Here is a 22,620-nt window from a genome sequence, read left to right as displayed (position 1 = left end):
CGATTCCTCTTTGGGAGACCCGAATAGCGGGTTTATTATTTTGTTTATTATTTGTCTTTATTCTTTTCTTAATTTGGGGCCTGGCGATGCTCAGGGGCTACTCCTGGCTCTGTACTCAGGGATCACACCTGGTAGGCTTGGGGGACCATATGGGATGCCAGGGGTCAAACCCATGTGGGTCATGTGCAAGGCAACTGCCCTACTCTCTGTACTATTGCTTCACCTTGTTCTATTTTTTTTTTTATGTAATACTAACAGCGGATGAATAATGTAATAGTAACAGCGGATGAATACCCTGTGCTCTATATTTTGGTGAAAAAAAAATTTTTTTTGAAACACTTAGGGGGTTGGAATGATAGCACAGCGTTTGGGTAGGGTAGGGCGTTTGCCTTGCATGCGGCTGACCCGGGTTCGATTCCCGGCATCCCATGTGGTTCCTTGAGCACCGCCAGGGGTGAGTCCTGAGTGAGAGCCAGGAGTAACCCCTGTGCATCGCCAGGTGTGACCCAAAAGGAAAAAAAAAAGGAACACGCTTAGAAAAAAGCGGGCGTTAGAGCCTTCTCCCTGCCATCACTAATGGTCTGTGGTGTTCCTGATTTCACACCCGTTGTCCCAGTTTCCTCATCATTTTGCAGGAGGCGGTTCGCGTCTCGGAACTAGGGTTTGAATCCGTGAGTCGAGGAGAAATGTGCCAGTCCCCAAACTGGGGCAAGACGATAGGGTCTACTGAGCCACGCGTCCCCTGTTTCCGTCAAGAAATGCTCCTTCGTTGGAGTTCATGCCCAATTCAATCAGCTAATCAGTGTCTGAATAAATAGCAGTACTCCTACATAAAAAAAAAAAAAGAAATGCTCATTCTGGCATTCTGGTTGGTTGAGAGGAGCAAACGTTGCATCAGGTTCCTCTCAAATTAAAACTCCAACTCGTTCCTTTGGAATTGTTCCCCAGACCAGCCTCCCCCCTCGGCCGTGACTCATCGCACAGCCCACGGCCCCCGTCAATCAAACTCCCTCCATTCCGTCTCTGTCTTAGGGACAATAATAATAATAGGCTGGCAATAATAACGCCACGATCTGTCAAACACTGGCTCCCACACCCCGTCGTGGAGGCAGGGGAGGTTTCCTTAATCCTCACTTTACCTAGGAGGAAAAGGCCACTGAATTATTTTCGTTGGCAGAGGAAGGCGATTGCTCAGGGCTTACTCCTGGCTCTGTGCTCAGAGATCATGGCTGGTGGCGCTCAGGAACCCAGTGAGGAGTCAGGGATGGAGGAAGTAGGGTAAACTGAGTACGAGGCGGGAGCCTTCCCTGGATTCTCTCTCTGGCCCAGTATTTTTGTGGTGGTGCCAGTGTTGAATCAGACTTGTGGAGGAGGATCTGGAGGAATTCGGGAATGGGGAAAGAAGGAACGGCTTATTTGGCAATGGGAGTGCGCTTATTTTAACTTAATTTTAAATCTTTTTTTTTTTCCTTTCTTTTTTTGCGGGGCCGGGGCTCCCAAGTGGTGTTGGAGAGTCTGGAGGCCTCGCGCTGGTTCTCGACCCTTTGGGCCAGTGCTTCAAGTGCAAAGGCCCAGGTGTTGCCGGGGACCAGGTGGATTTGGGAACGAAACCTGAGAGAGCCTTTGTTCTCTCTCCTGGCCCTTGCTTTTGGGGGGTCGCCACACCTGACAAGTGCTCAGGCGTGACTCTTGGCAGGGCTTCGGGGATTGATCACAGAGGCTGTGGGCCATCAAACCAGGGCTTTGTGGGGGGAGCTGCTCTCACGCCGGCTCCCCCCAGCCCCTCTTTTCTATTTATTTTAGCGTTGGGGGTCACACCCTGCTGTGCTCAGGGCTCACTCCTGGCTCTGCTCTCAGGGATGGCTCCTGGCAGACTCCGGGGACCATCAGGGATGCCGGGGATCGAACCCGGCTTAGCCTCAGGCAAGGCAAGTGCCCTATTCACTGTAATATTGCGCCCGTCCCCCCAGAACAAAACCTGGCCCCTGTTTTGATCTTGGTCACGTTGTTTGACCCACCCGTGCTGGTGCATCGCGGGGCTGCTCCTGCCTCCGTGCTGGAGGGACTTTCTCTTCCAGGCTGTTTTGGGGGAATCTCGTGCTCAGCCTGTTGAATTCTCTCCCTGGCCGTTTTTATTTTATTTTACGTGTGAAGGAGTTTTATTTGCCAGGGAGATCGCTCAACATACTAGAGTGCATGCTTCGCATGTAGGAACCCCAGGTTCAATTCCTGGAACCACACAGTCCCCAGGCATTGCTGGGTGCAGCCACTGAGCACTGAGATGGGAGTAGCTCCTGAGCTCCTGAGCACTGCTGGTGACGGCCCTAAAATGAAGAAACAAGAGTTATAGTGAGGGAGGCCACTCAGAGGACACATGATCACAGAGAGAGAGAGAGAGAGAGAGAGAGAGAGAGCAAGAGAGAGTGAGAGAGCGAGAAAGAGAGACTGGGAGAGAGTATGGGAGAGAGAGCGGGAGAGTGTGTGTGTGTGAGAGAGAGAGAGAAAAAGAGAGGGAGAGAGACTGGGAGAGAGAGAGAGTGTGTGTGTGTGAGAGAGAGAGAGAGAGAAAGAGAGAGAGTGGGAGAGAGTATGGGAGAGAGAGCGGGAGAGTGTGTGTGTGTGTGAGAGAGAGAGAAAAAGAGGGAGAGAGAGTGGGAGAGAGAGAGAGTGTGTGTGTATGTGTGTGTGTGTGTGAGAGAGAGAGAGAGTATGGGAGAGAGAGCGGGAGAACTGTGTGTGTGAGAGAGAAAAAGAGGGAGAGAGAGTGGGAGAGAGAGTGTGTGTGTATGTGTGTGTGTGAGAGAGAGAGAGAGAGAAAGAGAGAGAGAGTGGGAGAGAGTATGGGAGAGAGAGCGGGAGAACTGTGTGTGTGTGAGAGAGAGAGAAAAAGAGAGGGAGAGAGAGTGGGAGAGAGAGTGTGTGTGTGTATGTGTGTGTGTGTGTGTGTGTGTGTGTGTGTGTGTGAGAGAGAGAGAGAGAGAGAGAGAGAGAGAGAGAGAGAGGGGAAATCTGTTCCCTAAACGACTCAGTGAACACACGAGCCGTGAGGCTAAGGCAGCCCCGGGCAGAGCTGGGAGGGGGTGGTCTCGGGCACAGCCCAGAGCCTGTTTGCTTGATAGAAGGGGGACAAAGCACAGGAATGTGGTGACTAAAAGAGTGAGATGAGGTCATTGAGGTCCCAAACGTGACACACTGTGCCGGAGAACACAAGCCACCTGTAGCCCAGTTTATAATTGATAAGGATGGTCACGAGGAAGATAAGAAGGGCTGATATGTTGGTAAATGAGACCAAGGTTGATCAGTGGATTTAGAAGAAATCCAGGAATTGGGGCTGGACTGATAGCACAGCAGGTAGGGCGTTTGCCTTGCACACACAGCTGAGCCAGGTTCCATCCCCAGCATCCCATATGGTTCCCTGAGCACTGCCAGGAGTAATTCCTGAGTGCAGAGACAGGAGTAACCCCTGAGCATCGCTGGGTGTAACCCAAAAGGAAAGGAAAAAAACGTGAAAAAGGAATCCAGGAATGACTCACATTAAAGTTGGTTGCTAATGCGAAGGAGGACATTATCCAGTGTTTCTGTGCATCCACCAAAGAAAGGTTTCCAGGCAGGGGACCAGAGCCATAGTGCAGCGGGGAGGGCACGTGCCTTGCACACGGCTGACATGGATTCAATCCCCGGCATCCCATATGGTTCCCTAAGCACTTCCAGGACCAATTCCTGTGTGCAGAGCCAGGAGTAACCCCCAAGCATCGCTATGTGTGACCCACAACAGAACAACCCCTTCCCCCCAAAAAAATCCCCAAACACCCACCCCCGCCCCAAAGATTTCCAAGCCCAGTGGAAATTGAGGTCAGAGTTATGTTAGAAATAACTTGTCAGCAAAATATGATCAGGAAACTGGGCCAGGCCATTGTTGTTACTGCTGGTTGTTTGTTTGTTTGTTTGGGGCCCGTATCTGGCTGTACTCAGGGTCTAGTTCTGACTCTGCTCATGGATCATTCCTGGTGGGGATTTACCTTTTCATTGTAGGGTCTCTCCATTCCTGACTCCCCCCCCCCCCACCCCCCCAATAAGTGCAAGTTCTTTGGGAGAATGCATTAGCCCAGCGAAGGCTACTAAAGAAATCAGTTCTGGGTAGTGGTTTCTGGAATTCCTTCACAACCCATATCATTATCATGATTTATGCATGGGTGGGGTGGGGGGATTGCTGATAAATCCATTCTTTAAAGAATGAATTTATTCTTTAAAGAATGAAAGAGCTCATTCTTTAAAGGAAATAAAAGGACAAAGGGATAGAGATTAAGATAAGGGGCTGGAGAGATAGTATAAGAGACATGGCACTTGCTGCCTCGTTGGTAGGTGACCCACATTTGTTCCCTGGCACTGCACATGGTCCCCTGATCGAGAGCCAGGAGGATCCCCTGAGGACCCCCTGAACACCACTGGTGTAGCGCTCCCGCCCCTACCACAGAAAACCAGAAAGGAGATTAGGAAGTAAACTGAGAACACGGTGGTTCCGAAAGATTGTCGGACTGCAACATTTGGTCTTTACAGTGATGCAAAAGTAACACATATTCTAAGAAGTTTCTTAGAACTGGGACCATTCATAGTAGGAAACTCGAGGCATGTCAGCAGCTTTGTGATGGGGAGGGTGGGGTGCTTCCCAGGCAGGGTGAATGTGGAAAGAATCAGCCAAGGAATGACCCAGGGAAGGGCAGTATCCTGGGCGCGGCTGGGGGTACGTTATTTGGTTGTTTGTTTGTGTGAAGAAGGTTGACTTCCAGGGGGCCACTGAGCGTTGTGAATTTTTTTTTTTCCTGTGAAGGGGGTGATGAGCCAAACAAGTTAGAGACCCCCTAGACTGTGGGCTGTGTTTGACCTGCCGTGCAGGGGCGGATGGGTTACAGGACGTATTATTCAATACTGCGGTCAGATAGGAAACGTGTTGGGGGCAGGGCCAGAGCTCAATGCAAGAGGTCCGGGTTCGAGCCTCTTCACATGGTCCCTCGAGCACTGCCCAGAGGAACCCCCGAGCACAGAGTGGGAAAAGCTCCTGAGAACTGGGTTTGGCACATCCCTTCTCCCCTCCAGACAGGTGGTGGTTAATGTGGCTTTTGACAAACTGCCAGTGAACGTGAGTTCTGAGTGTGTTTCCCTGGTGGGGGGGGGGGGGGGGTGAGCTACACTGTGGCATTCAGTGATTTGGAGCTGACGTCTCCGGATTTCTAGCGTAGGCTGGGTACTGCCGGACGTGGCCCCAGGATAACTCAGGGGCGAGCCGTGCGGGCTTTGACTGTGCATCACCAGGAGCGTTTCTCTCTTGGGGTGACAGCAGCACACGTCTTTGTGAGCCGCGGGTGTTCTGAGTTCCTCTTTTCCCCCAGTGTGGTAAGTGTTTGTTTATTAAGTTGGTGTCTTGAGACGTGTCGGGCACATCCCTTCCTCTTCCTGCCCTGCAGTGATGTTGGCACAGGCCTGCCCTAGCCAGAGAACATCCTCATTTTCAGTGACTCGCGTCCCCGAAATGTGAGCCCAAATGTGGTCTGCCACACCCATGGCCGAGCTGGTGGTGCCAGTCGGCGTTGCGGAATCCCAGAGCGTGACGTTGTGTATAGCCTTTGATGCTCGTGATCTTTCTTACAGTGAGCACCCTGCCCAGGGTTCCGGCAGAGGAGCAGCATGGGTATCAGAGAATACGCAAGGAGAGGGAGGAACAGGCATTGTGCAATCAGCAAAGATGAAAAAGCTAAAGGACCCCCCACCCCGGCCCTGCTTCCCCCGCCCCCGCACATCTCCCGGGTTAGGAATACGGGAAGGAGCCAGGCAGATGAGGGCCCCGAGACTTAACCTTATTCATTAGCTCCATGGTCAGTCTCTCTGCACCAGTGAACCTGGACTCAGACCTTGAGTAATCGACCACGGGCAGCTGACAGGCCGCAGAGACAGAGGCTGTTTCCTGCCCACGCTGGGGGTGACGGTGGTGCAGGTTAATGAAGGTGGAAGGGTTGGGGTTTGGTTTGTTTTGGGGCCACACCCTGCTGAGCTCAGGGCTTTCTTCTGGCTCTGCTGCACTCCGGCTCACTCCTGGCGGGGTTGCGGAACCCTACGAGATGGCACCGGAGTCGGCCATATGCAAGGCATGTGCCCTGCCCGTCGTGGTGCTGTCACTGCGGTCCCTAGGAAGGGTTGGGTTTTAGAATGTCTCTCGGCAGCCAGAACAATCAGCTAATCAGCGGCTGAATAAATAGCAGTACTCCTACATAAAATAAATAAATAAATAAATAAACAAAACAGAACAAACTGGAAAGCCTCTGCACGCTCCATGGGTCATCATTCTCTTAGCCGTCATTCTCCAGGATGCGACTGGAACAAGGCTCTGGCAGGACACGGCTCTGCTGATGTCCGAGTGGTCCTAGGACAGACTCGCTCCCTGGATCACTGCAACTGAGCCAGCAAACTGGGCCCCACGAGCTGACCGGGCCTGGGGTGCCTTTGCTTGAGCTTATTGGAGGAAGGGCAGAAACTTAACCCAGTGGAGATCAGGTGTGCTCCAGGCTCTGGAAGATTTCTTGTGTTTGTTTTGTTTTGTTTAATTTTTAATTTTCATTTTGATAAAGTTGTTCACAATGATTGATTACATTCAGTGTTCCAGCACCAATCCCACCAGCATGACACCTTCCCATCACCATTATTTAGAAGTTTCCCACCTCCGTTCAAGCCTGCCCCACCGGCAGATGCTAGATCATTTATTTTGTACTGCTTATAATAGTATAAGATGGCTGTAAGGATCCATTTCACAGTGATTCAACAAAAAAGCGAAAAAGAGGGGCTGGAGCAATAGCTCAGCGAGTAGGGCATTTGCCTTGCATGAGGCCGACCAAGGTTCGATTCCCAGCATCCCATATGGTCCCCTGAACACTGCCAGGACTAATTCCTGAGTGCACAAACCAGGAGTAACCCCTGAGCATCGCAAGGTGTGACCCAAAAAGAAAAAAAATAGTACCCCCACCCCTTCCATTTTATGCTCAGAGAAATGAGTCAGACAGAGAAAGGCAGATGCCTCTTCCATGGAGGGGGATGCGTAACTCAGAGCCAGAACTGATTGGTGGTGGCCAGAGGCAGGCAGAGGGGGGTAGAGAGAAGGTGTACCCCCATCCCCCGCCATGAGGGGTCAGTCTGGGGGATGCTATACACAGGAAGGGGAAACAGCTAACTGGAGTTAACAGCTTATATTTATCTTGGTTTAAATTTTTGGGTTTGGGGGGCCACACCTGGCAGTGCTTGGCTCTCAATCTTTGGGGTCACTCCTGGAGATGCGGGGCTGAGGATCGAACCCAGGACTTTCAGAGTGAAGCAGCAGGAACCGCAGCAGGTTGAGCGGTCTCCTCAGACCTGTGTCGCATGCTTACAAGTTGCTAGGCGAGGATTGGAGAGCTAGGGCAAGGTAAGGCACTTGTTTCTTGAACTTTCTAGGAGAGAAAGTGTTTTGAACTCTGGGCTTCTGACTTTTGGAATCTGGCCTAAGGTAGATCAGGGATCAACTTCTGCCTATCAGCGTATTAGATCGACTTTGGTCTGAGGTGGGCCACGATGTCCCCAGTTGCTGGCCTAGAAAGCAAGTTTTGCCTCTCCGCCCCATTGCTTCATAGCTGGGTCGGGAAAGACTTTGTACCTAGAGGTTAGAAAAATGAAGGTGATTTATACACGGGCAGTTATTTCAAGAGTTGACTCAACTAATTTGTAGTTAATTGTGCTTGAGATGGTTCTGCATACATATATATATATGTACATATATATATATAAATATATAAAATGGAGACGTTACTGGGCCCGCTCGAGCAAATCGATGATCAACGGGAGGGCCTTTACTTTTTTTTACTATTATTATTATTATTATTATTATTTTTTCAAACAGGCCTTTCACAGTGGCATTACTTGTGTGCCAGTATCTTGATGCAAGCAACAGGGGCACAGGGCAGCTTGTGCAATTTATTTCTTGCGTTTGATAGAAACTGTTGTTCTAATTTTGCTTTCATTCATGCACAGACCATGTCTGGTTGGCCAGAGTATTCGGTGTAAGAACAAAGTTCACGTATTTACGACTTTACTTTTTTTTTTTTTTAATCTTTTTCTTTTTAAAGCTGACTTGTGATAGGAGAGACTCGATTCAATTCTGACTTGAAATAGGTAAAGGTAAGGTAAAGGTAAAGGCCCTCCTGTTGATCATCGATTTGCTCGAGCGGGCCCAGTAACGTCTCCATTGGAGACTTCGTTGTTACTGTGTCTGGCATATCGAATACGTCACAGGGAGCTTGCCAGGCTCTGCTGTGCGGGCGAGATACTCTCGGTAGCTTGCTGGGCTCTCCGAGAGGGGCGGAGGAATCGAACTCGGGTCGGCCATGTTGGCTGCGTGCAAGGCAAATGCCCTACCGCTGTGCTATCGCTCCAGCCCTGGAACCAAAGTTTTCCCATTTAAGATCTGTGGGTGATTCTGAAGGATCAGCATTAAATGATGAATGACTGGGTTGCTTTATTGACAAGAAAAACTGGTCTCAGAATTATGGTCATGCTCGTTAAATCTGATAGGTATTTATATTTTGAAGACTTTTGTCTAATAATGAGAATTTCTTGGTGCCCAAACACGTATTTCACCTATTATTATTTGGCTTGAGTATATGTGTACTCAGCATCTAGTTTAGTAGGTGGGATTTTCCAGAAACTTCTGTGGATTCTTGCCTGACTCCTTCACCCCCTACCTACTGAAGCAGCTACTCTGATTTTACTGTTTAAGTCTATGTTGATACTTTCTCCACACATACGTGGCATTGTCTTCCAATATTCAAGATCTACCATGACACCTTCCAATACTGTTCTGAGTTGTTTGTTCCTTCCGTTTTTGGCAAATTAAATGTGAGTTAATCTCTCCCCCTCTCTCTGCAGCTATTTATTTAGTGTCTCCTTTAATAGACTAGATTTAATACAAAATATAACTGCAGGCTACCGAATGTAACCTGCCCACAAGGCAGAGTCTGGCAAACTCCCCATGGCGTACCCAATATGCCAAATACCAGTAACAATGATGGGTCTCATTCTCCTAAAGAGCCGTGAATATGGCACTTTCTTAAAAATCTCAGGGCTAGGATGAAGGAGACGTTACTGGGGCATGCTCGAGGCAATCAATGAATAACAGGATGGTCGTGATCGTGATCGTGATAATTTCAGTGAATTCTTCTGTTTTATTCTTGCCATCAGTGTGGTCAAATATCTTTTTTGTTTTGTTTTATTTTTGCTTTTGCGCCACAACTGGCAATGCTCAAGGCTTACTCCTGGCTCTGTACTCAGGGCTCACTCCTGGCAGTGCTCGGGGTCCATCTGGGATGCCAAGAGTTGAATCTGGGTCAGCCAATGCAAGGCAAATGCCCTCCCAGCTGTACTACGGTTCCTGCCTGAAATATCCTTTTTGTATTTGCTTTTGGCCCAACTCGGTGGTGCCTGGGGCTACCCCCAGCTCTGTGCTCAGAGGTCACTCCTGGAGGTGCTCAGGGAACCATGTGCCAGGGATCAGATGATGCCAGGCTTCTCATATGCTCTGCTCTTTGAACTAGCTCTGGCCCTGGCGAAATGTCATTCTGATTTCTATTTGTGCACGTTGATTATGTAGCTTTTTAATGCTCAGGCGTTACTCCTGGCTCTACACTCAGGAGTTACTCCTGGTGGTGCTTGGGGGACCATATGGGATGCCCGGGATGGAACCCAGTTCAGCCGCGTGCAAGGCAAGCACCCTACCTGCCATACTATTACCCCTACCCTTAGGGACCACCTTAGACCACGCAGTGATGTTGAACATCTCCAGGGTCTTTGGGTTGCAAATGGCCCTGGGTGTCACCTCACTTCCATAGCTCCTGTTCATGTGCTGTCTACAGCCGTTCGAGAGGAAACGGCAGATTAACCCAAGAGAAGAGACGAAGAGATGTTCTAGAAATAAAATCTACTCTGAAAACTTCGATTCGGTTTTGAAACCAGGCCTGGTGGTGCTTGGGGGCCATTCCTGCTGTGCTCAGGGGTTTCTTGGGGAAACTGTGGGGCTGGGGATGGAGCCCAGAGCTGCAGCATGCAGAGCCGCCCTTCATCCCTTGAGCATCTCCCCTCATGGTGTGCCTTGGGAAAAAGGACCAGTGTCTTGAAAAACAAAGAGTCTGAGGAGGGAAGCTTTCCTCCCCTCCCTTTTTCCCCCCTCTTTTTGTTTTTGAATTTTGGGCCACACCAGGTGGTGCTCTGGGCTTACTCCTGGCTCTGCACTCAGGAATTACTCCTGGTGGTACTCGGGGAATCCTATGGGATGCCGGGAATCGAACCCGGGTTGACCACATGCAAGGCAATTACTCCAGTCCCAAGCTTTTTGTATCACAGGAAACGATACAGAAAGAGATCATTGTGAAGGTGATGTGCCAGCTTGAGTTGAAGCCAGGATCAGAAACCTATGCTGAAAAGGTTATTTGACGCAGTGATCAAATTTTGAAGGTAATTGTTTTGTTTGGGTGTTTTGGGAGCCATTACCCGGTGGTGCGTAGGACCTACTCCTGGCTCAGGGCTCAGAGACCACTCCTGGTCAGGGTCAGGACACCATATGGAGCAGTGGGGATTGAACCCAGGATGGCCACATGCAAACCAAGTACTTTATCAGCTGTACAGTTGTCAACTTTTGAGGAAGGCTTATAGATTAGATATTTAAGTGGCAGTAATGTCAACAGTAATGTCAGCTTTCTTGATTTTGCTAAGAAACTCTATGGTGAAATATTTAGGGGTTAAAGGCAGAATGTCTGCACTTTTTTTTTGAGGTTCACAAAAATTTATTTATACTAGAGATAGAAGTATAAAATCACATGATGCAATATTGACAATGAGTGAATCCTGATAATGTGACCTAATGATGCAGTTTTTCTGTATGTTTGAAATTACTAGAAAAAAACTTTCTGAGCTATACAGGGGAGTGGAATTGTTTTGTGTCTTGGGTCTCATGAATATCTTTTATTTTCTTATTTTGGTGAGGCTAAGGATTGAACTTGGGGCCATATACATGCTTGGCTTGTGTTTACCATTTGAACTATCTCTCCGATCCTTGGACATGAATATCTACAAATCAAGTGGCTGCACTAATTATATCATTGCTTCATATCTTCCCCATATGATTTTTTGATTTTTTTTTGGTCAAATTAAACATTTCAAATCAAGTTTCTTGGGTATGAAGCAATATTGCTCTGTGGTTTTAATGTGTGTTTTTCAGATTACAGTAAAACTAAACGTTATTTCAAATGCTTAGTCATTGAGTCTTACTCTTTTGTTGCTTGCCATAGTCTTTTTTTCCCTTTTTTTTAAATGTAGGAGTATTGTTATTTATTCAGCCATTGATTAGGCTGATTGAATTGGGCATGAACTCCATCTCACTTTTTTTTTCTTTCTTTTTATAAATTTAATTATTGAATCACCATGAGAGAAGTTACAAAGCTTTCAGGTTTAAATCTCGGTCATAGGTAAAGGTAAAGGTAAAGGCCCTCCCGTTGATCGTTGATTTGCTCGAGCGGGCCCAGTAACGTCTCCACTGGAGACTTTGTTGTTACTGTGTCTGGCATATCGAATACTCTCGGTAGCTTGCCGGGCTCTCCGAGAGGGGCGGAGGAATCGAACTCGGGTCGGCCATGTTGGCCGCTTGTAAGGCGAACGCCCTACCCGCTGTGCTATCGCTCCAGCCAAATCTCGGTCATACAATGATGAAACACCTGTCCCTTCACCAGTGCACATTTTCCACCACCAAAACCCCATGTATAACCTCCATCCCACACCCTCCCCCTACCTGTGGGACAGATGGCTTCCACATTACTCTCTCTCTACTTTGATCACATTCAATATTTCAACACCAGGCCCACCATTATTATTTGGGATTTTACCCCAACACTCAGATCTGCCGAAAAGGCAACAGTAGACAATTTGTTTTCTATTGCTGATTATGAATAACATATCATGTCGCGTGGCCGCAATAGTGGCCACACAATTTTGGAATTCCAAACTTTTAACAATTAAATCTGGAGGGATTTCTGCCAAAATCTGTTGGGTTCCGAGATTTGTTTCTGAGTTTCTGGGATCATGGCTGTTAAGCAGCTTGATCAGGAGCCAGAGAGGCCATTCGTGGGTGGCAACTTGGGGTCTTGATGGGGCGGGGAAGAGAGGGCCTCACCCCCATCCCGTGAGGCCCCGTGTGTCTTGTCATTGTGGGCCCAAACCTCACTCTCCAGTGGCCTCTGGGGGATGGCAGCAACCGAGCCACCGGGGTGGGGGGAACAGGCCAACGTACAAAACCTATTCCCACCTGGGGTGGCCTGGTGCCGGTACCCTATTTCTCCCCAAAGCCGCTGGGTTTTGAGATTTGTTTCTGAGTCTCTGGGATCATGGCCATTAAGTAGTTTGATCAGGAGCCAGAGAGTTCATTTGTGGGCGGCAACTTGGGGGTCTTGGGCCCAAACCTGACTGTCCCATGGCCTTTGGAGGATGGTGGCCACTGAGCCACCAGGGGAAACAGGCCAAGGCACGAAACCTATTCCCACCTGGGGTGGCTTGTCTTGCCATAGTCTTGGCCAATTTTATTTATTTATTTTTAAGTATTTGGGGGGGTGCAGAGAGATAGTACAGTGGGTAGGACCCTTGCCTTGCATGCAGCCGACCTGGGTTTGATCCCCACCATCCCATATTGTCCCCTAAGCACCAAACAAACACTGTCAAACAAACAGTGTCCTCCCGTTGTTCATCGATTTGCTCGAGCGGGCCCAGTAACGTCTCCATTGTGAGACTTCTTGTTACTGTGTTTGGCATATTGAATACTCTCAGTAACTTGCCAGACTCTCCGAGAGGGGCAGAGGAATCGAACCCAGCTCGGCCAGGCTGGCTGCGTGCAAGGCAAACGCCCTACCGCTGTGCTACCAGCCCCTAAGCACCATCAGGAGTAATTCCTGAGCATCAAAAGGTGTGACCCCAAAACAAAAGGAGAAGGTTTTTTTTTTTCCTTTTTTTTTTTTCTGGAAGGGGACCACACCTGGCAATGCTCTCGTCTCTGTGCTCAGGGATCACTCCCACTGGGTCTCAGGGGGCCATATGCAAGGCTGGGGATCAAATCTTGGTCTGCCACATGCCAGGCAAACGCCTTCACCTCTGTGCTCCCAAACCCCTGACATTTTCATGTAATTTTTTTCTGTGCTCTGTTGGGGAAATTAACTCCTTGTTACTTAGCAGTATTGCAGTTACCCACATAAATTAATGAAGATATAAATCTGGCCTCAGTTTTATGTGACTTGCTCAGAGTCAAGTTGGCCGGGGAGAAGTGAACATGTTGTCTGCCAAGTGTGTGAGAGGCTGGGGGCCTTGCTCTGGTGACACTTCAGTCTCTCCTGGCTCGGTTCCATACCGTGAGGCAACTTGAACTTGCTCCCTGATCTCTGCTTTCCCTGAGCAAGGTTATTTTTGGACACTTGTCTCCAGTGCATTTCATTCAGAGATTTGCCTAATCTTGTTTTTCCTTCCCAATCTAGACGCAAAAGACACATCTCTATTTGGGCTAAATAACGAAGCTCTTGCAGTGCTGAATCATGGCAGTGCCTTGGGTTAAGTCAGCTGCTCTGCGTTGACTCAACCAAGAGCTGGAGGGGGTTTTGTAACACACCGGAAGTGCTCAGGGCTCACTCCTGGGCTCTGTGCTCAGGGTATCCACTCCTGGTGGTGTTTAGGAGATGACATTGGGTGCCAGGGATAAAACTAATCCCTCGGGCAGAATTCCCTTTCTTAGGGTTTTCCTTCTGGGGGTGCTGGAGAGGTGTCCATACCTGGTGATGCTTAGGAATCACTCCTTGCTGCACTCAGGAATCACTCATGGAAGTGTTGGGGATAGAACCTAGGCTGGCCACATGCAAGGCACATCCCTGCCACTATCTCTCTGGTGGTTTTCACGGATTCTTTTTTTTTTTTATTCAATTTTATTTTTATAAAGTAGTACACAATATTTGATTACATTTAATATTTGAACACCAATCCCGCCCCCCATTACACCTCCCCACCACATATTTTTGGATGTTTCCATCCCGAACCTCAACCCCTGTACCAAAGCAGAATGAAAATAATTTATTTTGTATTGTTTGTTATGAATAAACCGTTAAAAATGCTCAAAAAAACTTTCCTTAGAGGAGAGTGTGTTTGGTATCAAGTCTGCATGTAGGGACGAACAAAAATCATCAAAACTAAATTTACAAAACTTTAGGTTCTCAAGGGAACTAAATAGTTCTCGGGGCTGGAGAGACCGAGGGAGGGAAGGCGGTTCCACCGCGTGTGACTGTCTTGGCAGCATTGGCCCTGGCTAAGATCCCCGACACCACGGATGGTCTCCCGAACTCTGGCAGGCATCACTTCCGATCACAGAGCTAGAAATAGCCCCTGAGCACTGCTGGGTGTGGTGCTCCCCCACGTCCCCCTGTCCCGCCCATCTTAATCAAGGAAGACACCGAGTCCAGTGACTTGGCTGTTACTCACAGTCGCTCCGTTGCTCTCAGATCCCTTTTTCCTACTCAGTACGTTCTCCTGCCACTCCTTCCCGCCCCCATAAAGCATTGCTCCTTCCATGGGGACACATGCAATTTCTTCACAGGACACACCATTCTCCACTTACTGATTTCCTAGCAAGCTGGCTAGGAGAGAAATCAAAGTTCTTTTAACTTTTAATATTTTTGGGGGGAGGGATCACACTGGGCAATGCTCAGGGGTTCCTCCTGGCTCTGCACTCAGGAATTACTCCTGGCGGTGCTCTGGGAACCATATGGGATGCTGGGGATTGAACCCCGGTTGGTTGAGTGCAAGATAAAACACCCTACCAACTGTGCTATTGCTCCAACCCCTTAATATTTTTTGGGGGGTGTGGGCGGAGCCGGTGCATCCCCCGTGGTGCTCAGGGGCCACTCAACAGCTCAGAGACCATGTCAGGCATCTCCCACACACAAAACACAAGCCGCAGTCCTGTGAGCTCAGCATCTCAATTTTTTCATGAAGAAGTAAGCTGGTTCCAACAGGGGAAGATTTTTCGGACACCCCAAAAGACCACTGGGGAGTCACATTCTGGCTACTCTTCATCCTTTGGAGATCGTCTTATCTATTACTCTTATTTAGGGCAATTGGGTGGCAGTTGTTCCTTTAAAAATTTACAAATAATTGTGCATCTTAAAACACCTTGAAGTTTTTTCTCCTGTGGAAAATATGGTGACAGTTTAAAGAAGAAAATAATCACATAGCCCAGAGATAACCACTCGTATTCCCCCTAACATTTCCCTCTGTGTAGATAGATGCATTTTGTAGGTAGATCAAGCTATTAGTATCGACTGATTTTTTTTTTTCCCTTTTGGGTCACACCCGGCAGTGCTCAGGGGTTCCTCCTGGCTCTGCACTCAGGAATTACTCCTGGCGGTGCTCAGGGGACCATATGGGATGCTGGGAATAGAACCCGGGTCGGCCACATGCAAGGCAAACAAACACCCTACCCGCTGTACTATCGCTCCAGCCCTCTTGATCCCATTTCCTCCCCCAAACATCTCCTAATGGTATATGATATCTCAGTCATCTGAATCAGTTATCGCGGAAAATCAGGCACAAATACCATTGCCTTCCTTGGTGATTATTTTCCTTCGGTGAATTCGCAGCGTGGGAGCTGTTGACGCATCAGAGACGCTTTCAGTCTGTGCAAACCGATCTGGGAGAAAGTTGCTGCCACACTCACGCCCACACCGAGGACCGGAGCATCTGGGTCATTTCTTTTCCTTCCTCCCGTTCTCTCTTTGGCTCCCTTCCCTTCACAGCTGCTGGGAATGTTCTGCAGCGGTGAGACTCGTGCCCGCCCTGTCCATGGTGCTCATTGAGGCTGTCCCCTACCCCCCGAGTTGTGGGGTTGGCGCTTGGGCCCCCACGGCTCACACTCTCCCTTGAGGGTCCCGGTCCTGGTTGTGCTGTTCACCCAGCTGGTGTTTTGGGGTAGATACGCGCAATTTCCTGGCTGTGGCGCTCACATCACACATCTTTTAAAGCTTATGCGCCGTGGGGGTGGCACCCTGTGTCTGATGCTCATCCACCCCTGTGGTGTTGGGGATCATGCACAGATGAGTCCAAACAGCAGAGTTCTCAGCGTTGTGCTTGGCGCCGGTGCTCTCTGTGATTCGAACTCACGACCATATAGTCGCAGGCAAAAAAAAAAAATGATGATTTGAGGCTCTTTTTTTGCGGGGGTGGGGTGTCACACCCAGCAATGCTCAGGGATTACTCCTGGCTCTGCACTCAGGAATCACTCCAGGTGGTGCTTGGGGGACCCTCTGGGATGCCGGGAATCGAACCCAGGTTGGCTGTGTGCAAGGCAAATACCCTTCCCACTGTATTAAGCTCTGGCCCAATTTGAGGCTCTTTAACTATATTTATTTATTTATTTATTTATTTTTCAGTTTTTTTGGTCACACCTGATAATGCTCAGGGATTTCTCCTGGCTCTGTGCTCAGGAATCACCCCTCGTCTGGCTCGGGGGACCATATGGGATGCTGGGGGTTGAACCCGGCAAGCCACACTCCCTACCCACTGTACTATCGCTCCGGTCCAAAGAGGACAGTTTTATCCTTTTTCCATTTCTTTATTGTAAATTTGTCATTTACTAGGTTTCTTCTATGAATTCTGTTCATGAATTTTTCTTTTCGTTTTTTAAAGCCGTGTCAGTAATCACTTTTTTTCCCTAGAATTTTAGTTTTAGTTTTTTTTTTTTCCTTTGGGGGCATACCAGGGAGTGCTCATGACTTACCCTGGCTCTGTGCTCAGGTATCACTCCTGGCAGTCACAGAGGATCCCATGCAGTGCCCAGGATCGAACCTGAATGGGCCTTGAGCAAGAAAGGCAAGCACCTTACATGCTGTGCTACCTCTCCAGCCCTGTGTTTCCCCTTTTCAAGTTATTAGAATATACTAATTCACCTCCCTCACTTTCCCCTCTGCTTTGGATAAGGGGGGAACAAGTCGGCTTTTACACACTCTCAACCTGTTCTTTTTTTTTTTTTATGTAGGAGTGATAGCACACTTGGTAGGGCATTTGCCTTGCATGTGGCTGACCTGGGTTCGATTCCTTCGCCCCTCTCAGAGAGCCCGGCAAGCTACCGAGAGTATCACGCCCGCACGGCAGAGCCTGGCAAGCTCCCCGTGATGTATTCGCTATGCCAAACACAGTAACAACAAGTCTCACAATTTGTTGTGAGACGTTACTGGTGGCTGCTCGAGCAAATCGATGAACAACGGGAGGACAGTGCTCCAGTGCAGTAGGAGTATTGCTATTTATTCTCTCAATCTGTTCTTGGGGAGTGTGTCCTTCCGTATGTCGTGTCGCTGGGGGTGTGGAGGGGGTTGGACACAGGAGAGTTCGTGAGGGCCCAGGTTCCTCGTCTGCATGGTGCCGCCTAGTGACGTCACCCCCTGCCTGCCACAGTGGCTTCTGTTCCTGAAAGGTGCCCGGTGGAAAGGGCAGCCCGGGCCCACGTGACATTGAACCGCTTCCTCTACTTACTTGCTGTCTTCTGTACAGAGTCATACCCGTCCGTTGTTGTGACCCGAGGCCTTTCTCATGTCTCGATGCTTGTTCCCTTCTCCCAAGGTATCATCCAACGAGATGAGTCGCCCATGGAGAAGGGACTGAGCGGAAGGGACTTTGAGCTGTCCGACGTCTTCTTTTTCTCCAAGAAGGGGCTGGAAGCCATCGTGGAAGACGAGGTGACCCAGCGCTTCTCCTCAGAGGAGCTCGTGTCCTGGAACCTCCTCACGAGGACCAACATCAACTTCCAGTACATCAGCCTGCGGCTCACGCTGGTGTGGGTGCTGGGCGTCGTGGTGCGCTACTGCATCCTCCTCCCGCTCAGGTAGGGTGCTGGGCGCGGGGTTTAATCCCGGGTGAGCGTTCCTACCCGCTCCCGAGGGGCACCGCTGTTGTGAGCCCCTGGAAGTGGGACCCCCTTTGCCTTTCGTCTCCAGGGAAAGTGCGTTCCCAGCGCACAGGACCCACTTCCATCTCCTCTGGCCCTCCCCGTTGTTGTTGATGCCTGGAGAAGCATAGAAAAAGGGAATAAAACAGAAGAAGGAGAGAGAGGACTTACAGACCCCTCCCCCACCCCCCGCCGGGCTCCCTGCCCACCAAACCAGCTTTGCTCACGGTGGTGACACCAGGCGGGAAAACGTTTCCTGAGAGTAGACGTTGAGGTTGGAAAGGACTGCTGGGAAGAGTGACCTTGTTCTGCCCATTTCCGTTAGGATCAATCACTCTTCTTACCAAACTTCCCCCGCCGTGGGCTTGGTTTCTGGGTCTAAGTGTGGTGCCACCTGATGAGGAAACACGCTTCTCTTTAGGGGGACACGGCCAGACATCATTTTTCAATTTTAAACGTGTGTGTGTGTGTGTGTGTGTGTGTGTGTGTGTGTGTGTGCATGTGCTCGCGCACAGGTGTTTGCAAAGCTAGGGATTGAACCTGGGGCACTATGCATGCAAGACCTCTATTGTTCCACTGAACTGCATCCCCTCAAAATAAGAGTTTATTATTTTTTTAGTTTTTGTTTATTTTTATTGAATCACCGTGAGATACAGTTACAAAGCTTTCATGTCTGTGTTTTAGTCATACCATGATCAAACACCCATCCCTCCACCAGTGCACATTCCCCACCACCACTGTCCCCAGTATACCCCTCCTCCTTTCCAACCCTCCCTCTGCCTCTATGGCAGACAATTATCCCCCATACTCTCTCTCTACTTTTGGGCATTATGGTTTGCAATACAGAGACTGAGAGGTTATCAAGATAAGAGTGTAAAGCCTTCGCAGAACTGGTGTAGAGGATTGAACCATGACCTACTTGCTGACTCAGTGACTGACTTGGCACCTTAATGAAACCGAACAAGACCTTCAAATCATTTCAAAAACAACCTTGTTATCAATATAGACATAAAATAAACAGTAAAATCAGCGCAGCTGCTTTAGTGGGTAGGAGGTAAAGGAATCAGGCAAGAATACACAGAAGTTTCTGGAAAATTCCGCCTACTAAACTAGATATTGAATACACAGGTACTCAAACCAAATAACAATAGGAGAAATATTTGTTTGGGCACCAAGAAATTCTTGTCATTAGACAAAAGTCTTCAAAACATAAATACCTGGGGATGGAGAGTTAGCACAGAGGGTAAGGTGTTTGCCTTGCACTTGGCCGACCCGGGTTTGATTTCTAGCATCCCATATGGTCCCCCAAGGACTGCTAGGAGTAATTCCTGAGTGCATGAGCCTGGAGTAATCCAGGTGTGACCCAAAAAGCAAAAAAAAAAAAAAATGTGGTAGAAAGTTGTTGCCCATGAAAGTTCATCAAGTTTCAACAAGCATTAAACCAAGTGCAATGCGTTTTAGCAACATAACAAGGTGTCTGAGGAAGTCGCATTGATTCTGGATGATTTTTAAAATCGCACCTTTCTGCTGACGTGAGTCCCGTTCCCAGCAGCCATGGTGTGGGAGAGGTGACAGCCCGTGGGAGGAGCTGCCAGCAGTCACAGTCTGGCCAGCATGGTGGTGGCACGAGGGGGCCTGGGCCCAGATCACAGCTGCCACTGGCCTCACTGCCCTGGTCGCAGCCTTGGCGTGCTCTCAGTGTCGCTCTTCAGGCAGTTGCTACCAGCCAATGGGAATTGGCGCAGGCGCTGAAGCCGCGTTGCGGGTCCCCAGGGTGGCCCTGCTGGCCGCTTGTAGATTTATTGCAAAGGACAAGATTGCTTAAAGATGGGCAAGCACACATTTCTAAGAAGCTCTTCTCTTTGCTCCTGCTCGTGTTCCCGGAGTCTAGACGAGAGGCTTCCAGGCTCCTTTGGCCTCCTGCCCTCCTTTCAGAAAAAGAATTACTCAGGAGCTCCCTGGAAATCTACGCTTTGAAAGAGAATAATTATAGGGAGAATGTGCCTTCCCGCCCAGCAACTGCACCCAAGGCTACGACTACTCCCCCCCCCCCCCCCACACCTCCTGGGCTATTCCAGTGCACCCCAGGATGGTAATGGCCTCCACTTTGGGAAATAGTGACCCAGACTTCCTCTCTCTGACTCTCTCTCTCTCTCTCTCTCTCTCTCTCTCTCTCTCTCTCTCGTTTTAATTTCTGGCCATGCCTGGCAGTGCCTAGGACTTACTTCTGGCTCTGGGCTCAGGGATCAGTCTTGGCGGAGCTTGGGGGGATGCTGTAGGGGTTGCTGGGGATGGAACCTGGGTCGGCAGTGTGCAAGGCCAACGCCCTACCTGCCACACTATTTCTCTGACCCATCTCTTTGGATGATGGTTTTAGCCGTGACCGCCATGCGAAGTTCAGGCTGTCAAAGACGCCTCTGTCGGCTCTTCGTTTGGAGATCCCAGAGTGGGGTCCACGCACGCGGTCATCCATGGTATCCAGGAAGGCAGAATTTGAGGTCTCGATGATTAGAATCTTATTTATTCAGAGCTTCCACTTACTCTTTTATCATTCATAAGGATTAAGTATGTATATTTCACTTCACGTGCATCCTATCTATTATATACAAATATAAACTTTTCAAAAAAGTTGTCATTTGGCCCCTGAGGAAGGAACGAGGACTCCTCAGCCCACGTACCTGAGCTGCTCTCCCGGGGGGGTGAGCTTTCACCAGGCTGGGGGGCCCGCTGGATGGTTTCATGATTCTCTTGTCTAGTTTTGGTTTTGTTTTGGGGGTCACTCCTGGCTCTGCACTCAGGAAGGAATTACTCCTAGAGGTGCTCGGGGGACCATGTGGGATGTGGAGGTAGAAGCCGGTTGGCTGTGTGCAAGGCAAATGCTCTACCCGCTGTGCTATCGCTCCGGTCCCTCTCGTATGTAGTTGTAGCTTGAGGAATGACAGACATGACAGAAAAGAGTCCTGAAGGGCAGATCAGGCTCCCCCTCAAGAGTAAACAGTTTAATATGAGAGAATTGCTTTGTTAAATGATTCTTAATAGCTATTTTGGGGTGATGGTTGTTGGGGACCACATCTGACAGTGCTTGGGGGCTACTTCTGCCTCTGCCCAGGGGTCACTCCTGTGTTCAGGGGACCATACGGTGCCAGGGATCAGACCTGAGCCTCCAGCATGTAGAATATGAGCTCAGTCCGTTGAGTTCTCTTTCTGGCTCCCGAAGCGAGCCTTTAGATTGTATCCCACTTGATGGTCGTGCTTATGCGACTCTGAATGTTCCCCAAGCCATTGAATTGTACACTTGAAATGGGTGAATTGCATGTGTCAAGTCTCTCAGTAAGATGGATTGACAGTGAAAATTTGTGTCACATGAGAAGTGGCTCACTTGACTGGAAAACAGAATTTCCTGGCCTGTTACTCTAGCAAATAAAAATTATTGATAGTTTTGAGTCTGATTGTTGAATATTAAAGTACAACCATCTCTGATTTAATGGATAGGAACAAGTGATTCTTTTTAGAGCAACACGGTGAGACAATATTTATTTTCAAAGTTGTGTCTGTGTGGGGCTGGAGCGATAGCACAGCGGGTAGGGTGTTTGCCTTGTGCGTGGCTGGCCTGGCTGAGCCAGGTTCGATCCCCCACCCCTCTCGGAGAGCCCAGCAAGCTACTTGTGACGTATTTGATATGCCAAACACAGTAACAAGTCTCACAATGGAGACATTACTGGGCCTGCTCAAGCAAATAGATGAACAACGGAAGGACAGTGCTACAGTGCGTCTGTGTGAATGTATGAATGTGTGCCATGCCCGGAATTGAACCCTGGGCCTCACACATGCAAGGCCTGTGCTCCCTCTGCTACTGAGCTACATCCCCTCACAACATGAGTTTAAGGCCTTTGTGTGGTTGTTGTATAGGACTAAATAATGATCTAGTTATTGAATTGGTGACCAATAAAAAAATCTTAAGAAATCAGAACACGACCTTCAAATTATTTCAGAAACAATCTCTTTTTTTTTGGGGGGGGGGTCACACCTGGCGATGCACAGGGGTTACTCCTGGCTCTGCACACAGGAATTACTCCTGGCAGTGCTTGGGGGACCATATGGGATGCTGGGAATCGAACCTGGGTCCGCTGAATGCAAGGCAAATGCCCTCCCCGCTGTGCTGTGGCTCCAGCCCCCAGGAACAATTTTAAAGTGGTCAAAACTGTTATTGAAAGTTGTCACCAATGAAAAGCCACCAATTTCCGACCAAACGTTAAACCAAGCCCAACAAGATGTAATGCCCTGACAAGGTGTATGAGGAAGTTTCCTTTATTTTAAAAGACTTTTAAAACTTTACTTTTTCTTTTTGAGTAATTCTATTTATGAAAATAGCTCTCTCCTTTTGAGTTGATTTCGACATATATTAAGAGCACTTTCTTTTTTCTTTTTCTTTTTTTTGCTTTTTGGGTCACGCCCGGCGATGCTCAGGGGTTACTCCTGGCTTTGCACTCAGGAATCACTCCTGTCGGTGCTCAGGGGACCATATGGGATGCTGGGATTCGAACCCAAGTCGGCCGCGTGCAAGGCAAATGCCCTACCCGCTGTGCTATTGC

General features: G+C 49.0%; 1 protein-coding gene across 1 annotated transcript in view; it reads left to right on the top strand.

Annotated features, from left to right (window-relative positions):
• Positions 1-22,620, top strand: part of GPAT3 (glycerol-3-phosphate acyltransferase 3) — a 68,778-nt gene that overhangs the window by 27,937 nt on the left and 18,221 nt on the right. Inside the window, exon 3 of the mRNA XM_056111282.1 lies at positions 17,704-17,965. Coding sequence (XP_055967257.1) covers positions 17,704-17,965 — 262 coding nt within the window. The remainder of the gene's footprint in view (positions 1-17,703; positions 17,966-22,620) is intronic.

Source organism: Sorex fumeus, unplaced genomic scaffold (genome assembly GCF_029834395.1).
Source record: "Sorex fumeus unplaced genomic scaffold, SorFum_2.1 ptg000013l, whole genome shotgun sequence".
In the NCBI taxonomy this organism is placed as follows: Eukaryota; Metazoa; Chordata; class Mammalia; order Eulipotyphla; family Soricidae; genus Sorex; species Sorex fumeus.
The sequence above is the reverse complement of the archived record's forward strand: the minus strand, read 5'-3'. Positions and strand labels throughout refer to the sequence as shown.